We start from the raw sequence: 18380 nt of genomic DNA on the forward strand, positions 1-18380 counted from the left end.
TCCTGAGCCCCAGTCCTATAAGCAAAATCAACTAGTAATAGCAACAAGTGCTCATTTTAACTAAGTTTCCCTGTCGACACATAACAGAAAATACTCACCTCTGGTTTGCTAAGGCTGGACGACACCAAGGAACCAGACCCCACGTCCAAATCCCACTGCTTTTTCCCATGATTCTCAGGATCCAAGGCAGCAATTCGGCCATCTAAAGTGCTGATGATCACTAATGATCTGTAAAATTCAAAACGAAAAGGACAGAGTTAAAAAGATACCAAAGGCATACACTTAAAAGAAACCAGCCTCTCCCGGACTTCCCTGGTGGTCCAGTGGATAAGACTCTACCTGCCAGTTTGGGGGACGTGGGTTTGATCTCCAGTCCAGGAAGACCCCACACGTCACAGTGCAAGTAAGTCCATGTGCCACAACTACTGAGCCCAAGCTCTAGAGTCTGTGCTCCACAACAAGAGAAGCCACCACAAGGAGAAGTCCACGCACCACAACAAGAGAAAAGCCAAAGAGCAGCAACAAAGAGCCAGTGCAGCCAATAAAGAATGAAAGAAAGAAACCAGCCTCTCCCCAGGGCTTTGTCTGCAAGGGCCGGGAGCAGGGGTACATCCCCATGAGACTTGTAGTCTTTCCACCTTGTCTTGAGCTCTCCAAGACAACCGCACTATGCCCTTTATCTGCTTGTGCCACTTATGAAAAGCCCCAGAATCCAAGGTCACTCCTCGTCCCCACACTCTAATCCCCACTTGGAACTCAACATACCCTGTTCTGTCCTTTACTCTTGTATTTCCCCAACTCCTGAAGCCTTCACCCTAAAACAGCCTCCCCTGAACGTCCACTCACCTTCTTGCTCTAAAAGAAACCTGAGGACACTCCTTCAGAAGCTATGAGAATTTTTTTTCTCCATCACCCTTACCAGGTCCAGGGATGGGATAAGTATAGTCCTCGTACCGTGCTACCATTTCTAGACTATTTTCTTTCCTTCCTCTCTAAAAACCCTCAGGATCAAATCATTCCATCCATTACCCCTCCTAATAATTGTCTTTTGATCTTTGGGTCGCTGGCTCCATTCCTTGGGAATTCTGGGCTCCTAGTTCATTGTCACTATTAACACATTCTGTGGGTTTTCATGATCTGTCCACCTTGCCTCAGTCATTACCATGAACAGACCTAAGACCTTGTCATTACCTATCACAGCTTCTCTGTCCCACTGAAATTTTAAGCATCCAACCCCAAGCCACAAACTCCTCTTTTCAGCTCACCTCCTCTACTTCTCTGACCCCACCAGAATCTATTAGCTATTGATCCTACCACTGTTACCCTGAACTTCACTACCATTATGCCTTTACTTTTTCCTTATCCAGTTTTTCATTTTGGTTTTTTCCTTAAAGCCAAGATAGTTTTTATTTACTTGACTGCACCGGTCTTAGTTCTCACATGAGGGATCTTTGCTGCCGAGTGTGTGATCTGGCTCTCTGACCAGGGATTGAACCCAGGACCCCTGCATTGGGAATGCTGAGTCTTAACCACCAGACTGCCAGTGAAGTTCCTCTTATTCAGCTTATATTCCACATCTTTCATCTTAGGCACTTCCCTGCTCATGCCTTCAATTCCCTTTTTCCTCTCCTACACATCACACTGGACTAGCAGAACTCCAACCTGAGTTAAACTCAACTTTCTGCCTTTGCTCCATCTTGCATCTGTGCAGTTGAAGACAAACATAACCATGCTGACAGGTCTCACTTTTATTCAATTACCATCAACATCAAAAGGGCTACAAATGTAGTCTATCCTCTCCCACTGTCCCAGGTTAACTATTTCATTCTGCCTGTGTCCTCAAACTTCCTACACTACTTCTTCCAAGCTCATGCATCCGAGGGACTAGGCCTCCTAGACAGGTGTTTACTAAGGAAAACAGAAATAATCAAGAGATCCCACCATCTCATCTCTCTGTGTATCAGCACTTGGACCCATGAAATCCCCCTCGCCTCCTAGTACTGCAAATGAATTGTCCACATTCCCATCCACTCCCAACACTTCCACTCAGGCAACAGGTCTTTCCCCATGCATATGTGAGGACTTATTCCTCAAAATCTCTCCTCTTGCTTTCCCATCAATTATTTCCCCTCTAACATGGCACTCCCCACCCCCAGTCATCAAACCTGCTACTATTTTTCCCAACTTAAAAACCAAACCAGATTACACATAACCATCAACTCTCCCTGCTCCAGCTTCCAATCCATTGCTTGCCCCACTTTGGAACAAAGCTCCTTGAAAGAGTTGTTGTGTAGTCTTAGTCTCCAAATCCTCTCCCCACTTCCTGTACTGAACTATTTCTAATCAAGTTTTTGTCTCTACCCCTCCATTGAAAAGGCTTTAATGGAACTCACCCATGCCTTTCACAGTGACAAATCCCATTCACTTGACCATCCAGTAGCACGTGACCAGCCACTTCTCCTGCTCTCTATCAGCTACATTTTTTCCCCCTAGTTTACTGGCACTTTTTAAAAAAATTGTAGCTGATTTACAGTATTGCGTTAGCTTCTGGTATACAGCAAAATGATTCAGTTACATATATCTATGTTCTTTTTCATATTCTTCTTTTTGCTTTATTATAGGATATTGAATGTAATTCCCTGTGTTACATCAAGAAGAACTAAAGAGCCTCTTAATGAAGGTGAAAGAGGAGAGTTAAAAATGCTGGCTTAAAACTCAACATTCAGAAAACTAAGATCATGGCATTTGGTCCCATCACTTCATGGCAAATAGATGGGGAAACAATGGAAACAGTGACAGACTATTTTTTGGGGCTCCAAAATCACTGCAGATGGTGACTACAGTCATGAAATTGAAAGACACTTGCTCCTTGGAAGAAAAGCTAAGACTAACCTAGACAGCATATTAAAAAGCAGACATTACTTTGCCAACAAAGATGTGTATAGTCAGAGCTATGGTTTTTCCAGTAGTCATGTATGGATGTAAGAGTTGGACTATAAAGAAAGCTGAGCGCTAAAGAATTGATGCTTTTGAACTGTGGTGTTGGAGAAGACTCTCGAGAGTCCCTGGGACTGCAAGGAGATCAAACCAGTCAATCCTAAAGAAAATCAGTTCTGAATATTCATTGGAAGGACTAAGGCTGAAGCTCCAATACTTTGGCCACCTGAATGTGAAGAGCCAACTCATTGGAAAAGACCCTGATGCTGGGAAAGACTGAAGGCAAGAGGAGAAGGGGACAACAGAGGATGAGATGGCTGGATGGCAACACCAACTCAATGCACATGAGTTTGAGCAAGCTCCAGGAGATGGTGAAGTACAGGGAAGCCTGGCATGCTGCAGTTCATGGGGTTGCAAGAAGTCGGACACGACTGAGCCACTGAACAACCCTGTGTTATACAGTAGGATTCCATTCATGAACAGAGGAGCCTGGCGGGCCCCAGTCCATGGGGTCGCAAAGAGTGGGACACCACTTAGTGAATAACACACACATTAGGACCTGGTTGTTGATCCTCCATCAGCCACCCTTCACACAGCTTCCAGGACACCATTCTCTCCTGATCATTTTTTCTCCATTCTAAGCTTCCTTTCTCAGTCTCGTTTCCTGGTTGCTCCTCATCTCTCCTATCTCCAAAAATATTCTCTACCTACATGTACTTTTCTTTAGTGTTCTCCTAGATTAAAATATCATCTATTCCTGGTGGCTTAGAAAGTAAAGAATCCACCTGCAATGCAGAAGACGTGGGTTTGACCCCTGGGTTGAGAAGATCCCCTGGAGAAGGAAATAGCAAACCACTCCAGTATTCTTGCCTGGAGAATCCCAGGCACAGAGGAGCCTGGTGGGCTGCCATGTATGGGGTCACACAGAGTCAGACACAACTGAAGCGACCTAGCAGCAGCAGCAACAATAACGACATACATCTGCAACTTCCAAATTTATATTTCTGGTTCTAGGCCCCTTCCCTGAACTCTGGGCATACATATCTAACTGCCTGCCAGATTCGGACTGTGTAACAGGCTTCTCAGTGTCCACATACCTAAAATCAATATCCCCAGACTGATTCCCCCAATTCCTCAAACACACGGTGTGTAATTTTCCCTCAGATCTTTCTGGAAAATACACCCCAGGTACATGACAAGCTCTCAATAAATACTTGTGGAATGAAAAGATGTGTTGAACGGTCCTTCTAGGAATTTGTTAGGTGTATTTGTCTACTTCTCAAAGATGATACAAATTCCAAGCATAGACAGTTATGTTCCTGGTTTGGATTATAAAATGCTACTTTTATCTATTCTACTTCATATCGATATATAGAAATTCAAAGTAAAGCTACAAGTTGACCAAGACAAACCAGTTCAAGTAGTCTCCTTTGAAACCTTTCAAAGAAAATAAGACAAGCCAGTTCAAGTAAACTCCTTTGAAACCTTTCAGAGAACTTACTCATTTAGCAAATGAATAAATTTATCAAGAGAATAAAAGTGTTAATTTAATTTAGTTCCCTATCTATACCAAGGGAACATTTCATGCAAAGATGGGCTCGATAAAGGACAGACATGGTATGGACCTAACAGAAGCAGAAGATATTAAGAAGAGGTGGCAAGAATACACAGACGAATTGTACAAAAAAGATCTTCAAGACCAAGATAATCACGATGGTGTGATCACTCACCTAGACCCAGACATCCTGGAATGTGAAGTCAAGTGGGCCTTAGAAAGCATCACTATGAACAAAGCTAGTGGAGGTGATGGAATTCCAGTTGAGCTATTTCACATCCTGAAAGATGATGCTGTGAAAGTGCTGCACTCAAATATGCCAGCAAATTTGGAAAACTCAGCAGCGGCCACAGGACTGGAAAGGTCCGTTTTCATTCCCATCCCAAAGAAAGGCAATGCCAAAGAATGCTCAAACTACCGCACAATTGCACTCATCTCACAAGCTAGTAAAGTAATGCTCAAAATTCTCCAAGCCAGGCTTCAGCAATACGTGAACCATGAACTTCCAGATGTTCAAGCTGGTTTTAGAAAAAGTAGAGGAACCAGAGATCAAATTGCCAACATCCACTGGATCATGGAAAAAGCAAGAGAGTTCCAGAAAAACATCTATTTCTGCTTTATTGACTATGCCAAAGCCTTTGACTATCACAATAAACTGTGGGAAATTCTGAACGAGATGGGAATACCAGACCACCTGACCTGCCTCTTGAGAAACCTATATGCAGTTCAGGAAGCAACAGTTAGAACTGGACATGGAACAACAGACTGGTTCCAAATAGGAAAAGGAGTATGTCAAGGCTGTATATTGTCACCCTGTTTATTTAACTTCTATGCAGAGTACATCATGAGAAACACTGGGCTGGAAGAAGCACAAGCTGGAATCAAGATTGCTGGGAGAAATATCAATAATCTCAGATATGCAGCTGACACCACCCTTATGGCAGAAAGTGAAGAGGAACTCAAAAGCCTCTTGATAAACATGAAAGAGGAGAGTGAAAAAGTTGGCTTAAAGCTCAACATTCAGAAAACAAAGATCATGGCATCTAGTCCCATCACTTCATGGCAAATAGATGGGGAAACAGTGGAAACAGTGGCAGACTTTATTTAATTGGGCTCCAAAATCACTGCAGATGGTGACTGCAGCAATGAAATTAAAAGACGCTTTCTCCTTGGAAGGAAAGTTATGACCAACCTAGATAGCATATTGAAAAGCAGAGACATCACTTTGCCAACAAAGGTCCGTCTAGTCAAGGCTATGGTTTTTCCTGTGGTCATGTATGGATGTGAGAGTTGGACTGTGAAGAAAGCTGAGCGCCAAAGAATTCATGCTTTTGAACTGTGGTATTGGAGAAGACTCTTGAGAGTCCCTTGGACTGCAAGGAGATTCAGCCAGTCTGTTCTAAAGGAGATCAGTCCTGAGTGTTCTTTGGAAGGAATGATGCTAAAGCTGAAACTCCAGTACTTTGGCCACCTCATGAGAAGAGTTGACTCATTGGAAAAGACTCTGATGCTGGGAGGGACTGGGGGCAGGAGGAGAAGGGGACAACAGAGGATAAGATGGCTGGATGGCATCACCAACTCAATGGATGTGGGTTTGGGTGAACTCTGGGAGTTGGTGATGGACATGGAGGCCTGGCGTGCTGCAATTCATGGGGTTTCAAAGAGTCGGACATGACTGAGTGACTGAACTGAACTGAACTGAATTTATGAAAATAAGATTTTGCCATACTATGCTATGCTATGCTATGCTAAGTCACTTTAGTCGTGTCCGACTCTGTGCGACCCCATGGATGGCAGCCCACCAGGCTTCCCCGTCCCTGGGATTCTCCAGGCAAGAACACTGGAGTGGGTTGCCATTTCCTTCTCCAATGCATGAAAGTGAAAAGTGAAAGTGAAGACACTCAGTCGTGTCCGACTCTCAGCGACCCCATGGACTGCAGCCTACCAGGCTCCTCCGTCCATGGGATTTTCCAAGCAAGAGTACTGGAGTGGGGTGCCATTAAGAAAAGGAACAACTGGACTTCCTTCCCCACACATTATCTTGCATTCTAAAGAGATCTACTGGGAGTTGGAGAAGAAGGATAAAGTAAGTAAAAAAATTATATCATAAGGAAAGGTATAAAAAATTCAAACCACCATGGAAAAGAAAATGAAAAATAATATACATATATGTATATATAATTGAGAATATTATATACTTACAATTGAGTGAGTCACTTTGCTGTATGGGTTCAATCTCTGGTCTGGGAAGAACCCAGATGCTGCAGAGCAACTAAGCCCATCTGTCATAACTACTGAGTCCATGCTCTAGACCCTGCAAGCCATAGCTACTGAGCCTGTGTGCCACAAGTACTGAAGCCCGCATGCCTAGAGCCCGGACTCCTCAAGAAGAGAAGCCACAGTGAGAGTCCAAAGCACTGCGGATGGCGAGCAATCCCCTGCTCACCACAACCAGAGAAAAGCCGAAGCAGCTACGAAGACAAAACAGCCAAGAATAAGCATTTCTTAAAAAAAGACACATATGTCTTATGTAAAGATTCTGCTTTTTAAAATAAACAAGATATTTTCAGAAAATAAGATATTTTCAAATGATGAATTGTATCTAGAGGGTATGTGTGAATTCAAGCAACAAGTGAAAGTAAGAAAAACATGCAGGCAGGAACAATTAAGTACATCACGCTCTTAACTGGCTATTGATATTAGTATCAAATTCTTAGATCTGTATGGCATATCCTTAATTCTTGTTAACTCCTCTTAATGGGAATAACAGAAATTTCCATAACAAACCCTGTCAATTCCTCTTGCATGCTCAGGTATGTCCAACTCTTTGCGACCCCATGAACGTAGCCCACCAGGCTCCTCTGTCCATGGGATTTCCCAGGCAAGAATATTGGAATGGGTTGCCATTTCCTTCTCCAGGGGATCTTCCTGACCCAGGGATCGAACCTGTGCCTCCTGCATCTCCTGCACTGGCAGGTGGATTCTTTACCACTTGAGCCACCTGGGAAGCCCATGTCAGGTGTCCAAAAAAAAATTCATTATCCCCACTGCTACAATTTATGGGCTGGGTCTTAAGCACATCACTGGAAGAGGGCTTTCCCTTCTGCTGCTGCTGGAAATAAGTAACAGCTGGAGGGCAAAGAGATACTTAACAGTTACATCTTATCACATTCTTGGAGAGAGATGCTCTGAAATACTATTGGTTGAGAGCCACCTGAAGGAGACAGACACTGCTGAAAAACAGTCCTCCAGCTGAGGTCAAAATAAGATCCCCTTTCCTCAAAAACAAACAAACAAACAAACAACCCCCCCAAAAACAGGGAGAATCTAAGACCATTTATCTCCCCATGATCCACTCTATTTGGCAGTGTCTATGAACGAGATGAAAAACTCTTTAACTTATTTAAAAATCAAAAGAACTACACAGGCAGCATTTCCAGGGGAAAGAATCAGAGCTTTGAAGTCAACCCTGTGTGCCCATCCCCACAGCCCTGCTGTTGTTCTGCTCATGGCTCCATTCAAATTGCTTTTTCATGGATAAAACAGGACGATTTCACCCAGCTCAGCATAACTCAAATTGACCTGATTACCAAAATAATCTGGAGTGCTTGTTAAAAACCAGTGAAGATTCAGAGGTTCCCTCTGCAGAGGGGTTTCAGAGATGGTGGCTTAACAAGTACCTGAAGTGAGTCTCAAGACCAGTCTGGCAAAGAGTGATTTACCTCAAAGGGCGATTGCCTGGGAGTAAAAAAAAAAAAATCCATTACCTGGATTAAGATGGCCTACTAATCAACGCTATCAGCAAACTCTAGAAATTTCTCTCACTTACAGGCTGCTTCAGTTTACAAAGTCATTTGTTTGGGTGATTCAGCAGCAAGCACTTTCTCTCACTCATAGTGTGATTCTTCAAAGCCCCTTTCAAGAAAGGTTTGCAATGACCTCTCTTGAGGCCAGGTCTCCTCCCCTCATCAGGTTTGTCCCTCCAGAGATAGCTGGAACACAGTGCGTGTGCTCACTCAGTCATGTCCAACTCTTTACAACCCTATGGACTATAGCCCACCAGACTCCATTGTCCATGGGACCTCCCAGGCAAGAATACTGGAGTGGGTTGCCATGCCCTCCTCCAGGGGATCTTTCCAACCCAGGAATTGAACCTATGTCTCCTACGTCTCCTGCATCAGCAGGCAGATTCTTTACCATTGAGCCACCAGGGAAGACCTTAGTCGGAACACTGGCTGTCTCCCATTCTAGACTAGTTCTTGCCCCCATCCTCACCTGCCATCCTTACAGCTTTCAATCTCCAAAATGTAGGCTGAGGAGTTCTAGTTTTGTCCAAAGTCCATCACTTACTGTATGTGTAATCTGACAGCTCCCTAAACTAATGTAGTATTTACAGTTCATCCCTCTCCCAACCCCAGTTCAGCATTTTCAGCAGGGCATCACCACAATGCATTCAGAAAGCTTCCCTTCTCTCCCCAGGCTTTCTGCATCCACCCTATCACTGAACATCTATATCGGAAATGAAACCTGCCTCCTCCCTCCCCCCCTGCATTTCAACAACAGTTGTGTACTCTCGATCTGTTTTTCAAGCTTCCTTTAAATCTTTTCATTCTTCTTCAGTCCCAGTGCCCTTGTTCTATGACATTAGAACATCTTAAAAAGACGTCCAGCCTACAAACCAAAACCAAACCAAAAAAAAAAAAAGACTAAAAAAAAAATTAACAGAAAGCAAAACCCAAAACAAACAAACAAAAAAAGACTTCCTGCCTCTGGTTTCTTCCTTCCTCTACTCTTCTGACAGTTTTGTTTCTATAACAGATTTGATCAACTTCCAAAGCTCCCTGTGCCCACTGAATAAAGGCCACACTACTTGGTATCACACATAATCTGGCATAATCTAGGTTTCTAACTCTTTGAACAAAGTTCCTTTGTTAACTTGGCTCATATCTTTTTTTTCTTTATTTTTTTGTTGTCTCATGTCTTAAATGATTTCATATGTCCCCCAAATATCACTTCTAATGAATTTTCCTATCTTTAGAGAAACTATTTAAGTACTAATCACAATATTCAAGACTTTTGGAAAGAAAGAGCTGATATTACTAATTAAGTCTGGTATTTAGTTCCAGTGCAAAACCGAGAAAACTTGACTTTTTAATTAGCCTTCTCCTCAGTGAATGGCCAATCTCCCTTAGGTTATTTGGAAATCATAGAACCAATCTCCTGGCTCCCCCACAAGCAAGTACATAAGGGTCCCAGAGCCCTGGTTTGGCAACCACAGCTTTGAGCCTGTGCTCACATCATCCCAGCAGCTGAGACCTTCCTTGACACTTCATATTCAAGGGCTCGCTCAGTTGACGTCTCCGTTCTCTTCGCTCTCAAACTCCTCTTATGTCGTTATCATCCATCTCAGTACAGTTAATTCTTTAACACTTGTAGCTCCCTCTCAGGCCTGGACTCAAGGACAGTCCACGTATCCATCCCCAGCACCCAATAGTGTGGAGCTCCTAATAAGATGCAGTAAATGTTCGTTGGATGAATAAATTTTGCTGGGGCAGATACTACTACTCACATAAAACAAAAAAGGAGCTGAGAAAGATGTGAAAAGATGCAACTTGGCTAAGGTCATGCACCTAAAAGAGATTTTGGACAGAACTGTGAAGTATAAATTTCGGGGTTTTTTTTAACTCTAATTCAACTATTCTGTTAACTATATGTCTACATAAGTGACAACTCCTATATTACTATAAGGTGCAGCTTTTATTCCCCCCAGAAATCTCATCAAAATGTCACACATCCTGTTACTGTTCTGATTATGCCCTTAACTGAGCAGAAATGCTCTTAGACCACAATGAATACCAATTTTAAAAAAGTTTGTTTGCTCTGACTTCCATCACCCAGAATCCCTGCCTATTATAATTAAGTTTATCAGAGTCTGATAAGTAAATGCTGAATTCTTTCATACAGTAACTTTGCCTGAATACATTTCCCATTTGAAACAGAAGTAGGTGACAGTAGAAAGTTCTATCGATTGAATGGTTTCTATGTTAACAACTGCTTATTTTAAAATTGCATATTTCCTTTCATAGGAAAAAAAAACAGTCACAATATTAAAAATGTGATTGGGTTAAATCTGCTTTTTTTTTAATGTAAAAAAGAATCCTCTGCCTAAAATATATGCTCTCACTCAAGGAAGCCTATATTCTTGTTGAAAAACAAACGTATTAATTGGACTTTACTTCGTAGTCCTCACCTACTAAGTAAATCTTCAGATCAAACTTCCTTTATTTAAACCTGTCACAAGACTAGTCATGCCCCCAATACAAACAAATATAGTGCCAAAAATTACTAACTATATAACTCTGACATATCAGCTAAGCCTTACAGAAATCCAGTGTAAGTTTTCAATAGCATAAACCAAGTGAGAGCAGCAGATATCTGTTTCCAATTAGAATTAAACATTTTCAAAGCATTTTGTCTGCTTTATTCCATGAAATCTTTTAAATAAAATGGTTATTGACAAATAGAACAGCGTGGAAAACATTATAACAATGGTTTTTAAACTTTTTATTTTGTATTGGGGTATAGCCAATTAACTGGAGGAGGAAATGGCAACCCACTCCAGTATTCTTGCTGGAGAATCCCATGGACAAAGGAGCCTGGCAGGCTACAGTCCAAAGGGTTGCAGAGTCCAACGTGGCTGAAGTAATTTAGCACACAGCCAATTAACAATAGTGTGTTAGTTTTAGGTGAACAGTGAAGGCACTCAGACATCCATATACATGTATCCATTCTCCTACAAACACCCCATCCAGGCTGCCACATAACACTGAACAGAGTTCCATGTGCTATACAGTAGGTCCTTGTTGCTTATCCATTTTAAATATAGCAGTGTGTACATGTCCATCCCAAATTCCCTAACTACCCCTTCCCCCCAGGCAACCATAATAAGTTTGTTCTCTTAAGTCTGTAAGTCTCTTTCTGAAAAACTTAAAAAAAATTTCCCCCTCTCACACTTAGTTCTAAAATCTACCAGCTTTACTTCCTGCATTTTAAAATGTTTTGTAATAGAAATATACAATCAGCTCCTATCTTACCAAAAAAAAAAAAAAAAAAACTCGATGGAGTTTCCAGACAGTATTTATGTAATGAAGGACCATGCGGAAGCCACAGCTTACAGCAGGTGATAAAGACAGGTCACCTTCTGCGCCCAGGAGTGTGAATACAGAACAGTTTCCTCTACCCTGTCAATCTCAAAGCCAGAGTCCAGATGTCAATTACACTAAAAAGACAATTATAGACAGGAAGGATAATCTATTATTCACCAAGTATATTTACTTTGGCTTATAGCCTGCCTTGAAAGTTATGCACAAATTCTTCTTTCAGTGTGATTCTTAATCAACTTTAAAAGTCTGGGATCTTATGGTTGCCAAGGGGACGGGATAGTTAGGGAGTTTGGGATGGACATGTACATAGTCCTATATTTTAAATGGCAAGCAACAAGGACCTACTGTATAGTACATGGAACTCTGCTCAGTATTATGTGGCAGCTGGATGGGAGGAGAGTTTGGAGGCGAATGGATACATGGTATCTATGATAAGGTTCCTTTGCTGTACACCTGAAACTGTCACAACATTATTAATGGACTAGACCCCAATACAAATTAAAAAGTTTTAAATAAGTGGAAAAAAAAAGTCTGGGGTCAGAAAAGTGAACAGATAACTGAGTTTCCTTTCAACTCTGTATCCTATAATTCTATTATTCAATGGTCATTTTAGTTGAAAAAAAAAAGGCTTGATTATGAATTTGAAAATCTGAGGAAGACTAGATTTCTAAACCATTGATTCAGATCAGATCAGCTTGTAAAGGATAGAGAGGAGAAAGAAATACAGAGGAATTAAATCATCTTATATTTGGGAAGTGTTTTCCTGTTTCAACTCATTAAATCCAAAAATTCCAGTTTACAGATGCACAAATTAAAGAAGCATGAGAGATGAAATGAATGTCAAATGTAGTGACTCTTTTGTTAGAGGGGAATCAGAGGCAAAAGGAACATAATACTTTAAAAATTGGTGTGATAGCTAAAACTAGTGCTTTACAACTTCCAAGGTTGTCAGATGTCAATCTGAGGATGCTCAACCCATCACAAGAATGCCAAATGACATCTTGCAGTTTGCTTTTTGTGCTGAAGTCAGAAAACTGGTAACTCATCATTTAACGCCAACGTGCATGCACAAAACTGAACAGTGAGGTGAGATTTTGACTTTCTTCCCAACACTCTGAAATGACCGTCTCATTTAAATTTCAACTAAATGTAATATTTACCAGAAGAACCGCTGACAACAAGACTGCTACAAGAAAAACAAGTTCATTTTAGCTACTTTTTAAAGGGAAAAAAAAATAGTTTATTCACTCATTTACATGTCTGAGATGCAGAGTAAGCATTCAGATTGAAAATTCCATCACAAGAAAATAAAAATTCCATCAAGAGAAAAAAAAAAAAAGAATGAGCAAGTTGCATTCTGCTTCTTGGGAGACAAAATACAACCTGTAAAAACAAAGATCTCAATTTCCCACCTCCTACTTTTAAAAGTTTTGCAAAGACTATGGCTCTTCACAGTTATCTGAAATAAACGCTTGGTTAATCCAAATTTGTTCCCCTAATCTTCCTTCTTTAAATAAACAGGATATTGGTTTATTGTTATAGAATTGATATTCTCTTTTTTTTTTCCACTTTTTTCTGTAGTGCACTTAAAAAAAGTCTTTTATAAACTACATATTTATCTCTTGCTGATTCTACCAATTTACTTACTCAAGGTTTCTCAAACTTACCATACTATTTAAGCTACTAGGCAGACACCTAAACCCCAGCCCATATTATCCTAACCAATTCTGTTTGCCAAAGATCTCTTATTCTCTGGCAGGCAAAACTCCTCTCTTTTCACTCTTTTTCTTTCTGAGAAAGAAGCAGTTCTGCTTGCCAACTACCTTCGCCTCCTCTCCTATTCCTTTCTTTTCCAACCTGTCTATATAAGCTCGCACTCTCTGAATATATAAAGAAGATCAGCAATCCCAACAGGTTTAACAGTGAGGGACTGAGGAAGTGGGGCCAAAAAGGATGAATCTTTTCTTTGGGGGTTGCGGGGAGCAGGGAGCTGTGTAGCGTGGCTTTAAGGATCTCAGTTCCCCAGCCAGGGACTGAACCTATGCCCCCAGCAATGGAAGCTCAGAGTCCTAACCACTGAACCACTAGGGAATTCCCAAAAATGATGACTCTTTAACCCCTTCTCTAAGTATGCTTGCTTGCTTGGTAAGTCACTTCAGTTATCCAATTCTTTGCAACCCTATGGACTGTAGCCTGCGAGGCTCCTCTGTCCATGGGATTTTCCAGGCAAGAATACTAGAGTGGGTTGTCACTCCTGACCCAGGGATTGAATCCTCTCTTACATCCACCTGCGTTGGCAGGTAGGATCTTTACCACTACCTTCATCTTCTCAGTCCTCACCCTATGCCTCCTGTACAACCTGGCCAGCTGTACCTGTCTCCTTTGCCAACTTATCTCTCCAAAACATAAAGGGCATTTCCTGAAGTTTTTATCACAAGCTCCTCTTTGCACAGTTTCAACCATTTACCCTGACATCTCTCCATCTGCAGGCACTGTTCCTACTTAATGTCTCCCTCTAGACTTCCTGCCAGCACTGCCAAGTCACCATGTCCAACACCAGTTACCTTTTTCTCTCTGCTCCCCTTAATCTTTCCACTTTCCACCTGTGCTCTACTCCCTAGCCATCCCATCTGCATCTTTAGCTGGTGGTGCCAAGAGAGGAGGAATCAATTTATTTGCCAAGAAGCAAGGCTCCACCTGCAATCTCTCAACTCCACCCACTCTGTTCTCTATCCACTGGACAGTGTACCTCTCATGGGCACTGCTATAACATGCTCCTTTTGGTTTCCACACCTCAAGTTTTTTTACTGTACACAGTAATGCCGGAGAAATAGTCCCTAAGCACAAACTTAGATCAGGCCTGGCATTTGACACAACACTTCTCAAACTGTAGTGCGTGAGGGACTTTCCTGATGGTTTAGTGGTTAAGACTCCTCACTTTCATTGCAGGGGGCACGGGTTTGATCCCTGGTTGGGGAACTAAGGGAGCTTCCCAGGTAGCGTTAGCGGTAAAGAACCCACCTACCAATGCAGGTAGACGTAACAACACAGGTTCGATTCCTGGGTTGGGAAAATCCCCTGAGGAGGAAATGGCAACTCCCTCCAGTATTCTGGCCTGGAGAATCCCATGGACAGAGGAGCCTGGCAGGCTACGGTACACAGGATCACAGAGTCAGACACGACTGAAGTGACTTAGCATGCACCCATTCAGTGAACTAAGATCCTACATGCCAAGGGGTGCAGCCAAAAACAAACAAACTGCAGTGTGCATGTGAATTGCATGCTGATCTTCTTAAAATGCAGATACTCATTCAGTGGGTCTCAGCAGTGCCTGATTCTGGATTTCTAACATTTCCAGGTGTTGATGATGTTACTAGCATATGGCTGTATATATACAACATGGCTGCAACCTATTTTTCTAGGCTTATCGTCTACCCCTCCCTGCCCAGCACATATGTATGTATGTTTGTAACTCTTTCGTACCTACAGGTCACTCACATGCACACATACACACAGATGCATACAAACAAAAATAATGGGTGTGTGTATGCACTCAGTTGTGTCCAGCTCTTTGGGGCCCTGTGGACTGCAGCCTATCAGGCTTCTCTGTCCGTGGAATTTTCCAGGCAAAAATACTGGAGTGGGTTGCCATGCCCTCCTCCAGGGGATCTTCCGGACCCAGGGATCAAACCCGAGTCTCTTGCATCTCCTGCACTGGCAGGCACTTTCTTTACCACTAGCACCACCTGGGAAGCCCTCCCTAAACACACAGTTTCTGTGCCCCTGGCTGTTTCCTCAAGTCCAGCCTCTGCTCATCACATTTCTACCCACTTTTGAGGAAGCAACTCATTCTGCCAGAGTGTTTTCTTGTCTTCTTTCCTACCTCACCCCAGTACCACTCACTGAACACCACAAGAAACATGGGACACTGATAGCACTTAATTTGCATGGCTTCTGCCCTGTAATGTCATTACAGGTCATCTTATTTAATCCTCACTGCTGGACTGCACCTCTTCCTGGAGGACAGGGGCTATCTGCCTAACCTCTGTAACCCCAGGGCATCAGGGGGGGGCCTTTTAAGCACCAATAAATACCTGCTCCAGTGGATCTGTATTTTAGGAAAAATGAAACATACTATTCCACTTCATGTAACTCACTTTGGGCAAGTGCTTCAGAAGTTTAAGATAAATGAAAACATTCTTTCTGGATAGCTAGCTAATTCATTAGCAAAACCTCTGAAAATTCTGTCAAATGTTTGGCATTTTAAAATCATCTACATATAAACATTCAAAGGGTGTTTCTAAAATTTTAGTACTTCCCAGGTGATGCTAGTGGTAAAGAACCCACCTACTAAGGTGGGTCGGGAAGATCCCCTGGAGGAGAGTATGGCAACCCACTCCAGTACTCTTGCCTGGAGAATGCCATGGACAGAGGAGCCTGCCGAGCTACCGTCCACAGGGTTGCAGAGTCTGACACGACTGAAGTGACTTAGAGCCCTCACCCAGGCATATAGATCAAAGCGCTGATATTTAACTGAAAAATTAAAACTAATTTGTCATAATCTAGTCATTACTACATTTAAACTTAAAATGCTTTCTAATTCAGTAACCCTCTCTGGTTTAATTTACCTAATGCTGCTGTTATCATTCCATCCATTAAATGGGATCTCACTTTCTCCTCGGGTGTGCTAAAGTTAGTCATCTGCGAAATAATTTACCATTAAAATGCCTCACATGTGCCCAGCCATGAAAAGTGCTTTAAAACATGTATTTTGAAGAAACGTTTTTAAGGAGATGAAACAACTCAACCAAAACAGCCCTATATTAAATGTTTATATACTAAACCCTCTAAATATCAAAGAACTGCCGAAATTCAAACAAACCATAGCTTCTGAACTTCAGTGTGTTCAAGAATTGTCTGCAGTGCGTATTAAATGTGCAGATTCCAGTTTCTTACCTTGAGGAAGTCTAATCCAGTCAATCTGGAATGGGATTTAGAAAACTGTACAGTCAACCAGCATCCCCGGGCGGTTCTAATGCAGGTGTTCCACAGATCTCAATTAGAGAAATACTGACCTCAACCCTGGTGCGTGGGCACTACAGGGATGTATTTAAAGAAAAATGTTGAAATCTCTTTATGAAGTTCTTTCCCCAAACAGCTGTCACACTAGCACAGACATAAGGTAATTCATTAAAAAAAAACGATGAGGAGTGCTGTAAGTTGCTTGGGGTAGGAGTAAAGCTCGAAAGCAATTAAAGAAGGAAAGTAACGTTTCTTTCCCACTTCTCACTCCGTTCTCCTAGCATCCTCCAGGTACCTTCGAGGATGCTGCTCGCACCAGGGAACTACAACTGGGCGCCAGGGAGCAGAGTGAGGCCCTTCTCTGGTCCAGGGGATGGGCAGGCGGCCCCGCTCTCTCCCCCAGGTCGTCATCAGTGGTCCTCTGCCAGCTAGAAGTCGCGGCGGAGGGGGGACCGCGGGCCACGGAACCTCCGCGGCGCACGCGCATAAACAAGTCGCCTCCAGGGGTCAGCGATCCCGGTGCTCTACCCGCGCCCCTTACCTGCCGCACGGCCGAATATCGGGCTCCTCTTCCGGCTCCGGCTCCGGCTCCCGCGCCTCCTGCTCGCCTGCAGCCGCCGGCAGCGCCTCGGAGTCCTCCACCGTCACTTCGGCTGCAATCACGGCTCCCGTCGCCGGCACCCGCGTAGCCGAGGTGGGAGCCGCCGCGGCCCCAAGGCCGAACGCCGCCTCCGCTGTCGGTGCGAGGAGGTCAGAGGTGCGCCGCGCGGTCACTGTCCCCGCCACGAGCCCCAGCAGCAGCGGCAGTAGCAGCGTCCGTGCCAGCGACCCCGGGCCGGTGGCGCGCTCCATCAGCGGCCCGCCCCGCGAGCCGGCATGGAGGTGTAGCCGCCGGCGCCCGCCTCTCCCGCAGTTCAGAATCCCCGACTAAGGCGAGGACGCTCTAGGGACTCCGCCGCCGCCTAGATGGTCAGGAAGTCCAGCAGCTTTCCCTCGGCCACGTCTTAGCCCGGCCTCCGCCAGCGCCACCTGAGTGACAGCCTCCTCTGGACATCGCCCATTGAGCGAGCTTTCCGCGCATCTGCTCGCTGATTGGCTGCAGACTCTGCCACTCTGGGTACCGACGCTAGTCTTGTTGGAGCAGGTGGGCTCTCCCGGGTTGTCAACAGCAAAGCTGCCAATCAAATTGTATTGCCTTTAGCCCGAGGCCCGCCCTCTTCCGGACGCGCTTACCAATGAGAAACGACTCTCCAGGCAGCATTTTTATCTGATTGGTTGATTTGGCAGTACCCAGAACACCATTCCCCAGAGAAGATTGGCCACTGTGCTGATTGGCCTCGCCCCTCAAAGCGAGGCGCTAGAGAATACTTGAAGATCATTGGTGAAACTGGATGTCCCTCAAAAGTCTGAGATAATTTCCTCTTGATTGGTTGGAAGCAGCACTTACTACGTGGCGGATTCTGACTGCGGAGAGGACAGTCCCAAGTGAAAGGAAGAGTGAAAGGCGAGTCCCTGGTGGTGGGGAGGCGGCCGATCTTCAAGGAGTTACCGCTGTAAAGCCTGGTCCGTTTGGAAAGCCAAAAGAAGAGCGGGAAAAATAAGTGACCGCACAAAACATGTAGTTCCTGAAGGTGAAAGGGGTAACGTGAGTTGGATAGAAGATCCATCCACTGGGCTGGGAATTACTGCTTGTTTAAAGATGC

General features: G+C 43.6%; 1 protein-coding gene across 1 annotated transcript in view; it reads right to left on the reverse strand.

The window, feature by feature from the left end:
* The window catches only part of EIF2AK3 (eukaryotic translation initiation factor 2 alpha kinase 3), an 80981-nt gene extending 63213 nt beyond the window's left edge, over positions 1-17768 (reverse strand). The window contains exons 1-2 of the mRNA XM_070379467.1: positions 17219-17768; positions 99-228 (exon numbers count right to left, since the gene is read on the reverse strand). Of these exons, the coding sequence (XP_070235568.1) occupies positions 99-228; positions 17219-17529 (441 nt within the window). The 5' untranslated portion in view covers positions 17530-17768. The remainder of the gene's footprint in view (positions 1-98; positions 229-17218) is intronic.
* Between the last annotated feature and the right edge of the window lie 612 nt (positions 17769-18380).

Source organism: Bos mutus, chromosome 11 (assembly GCF_027580195.1).
Source record: "Bos mutus isolate GX-2022 chromosome 11, NWIPB_WYAK_1.1, whole genome shotgun sequence".
Lineage (NCBI taxonomy): Eukaryota > Metazoa > Chordata > Mammalia > Artiodactyla > Bovidae > Bos > Bos mutus.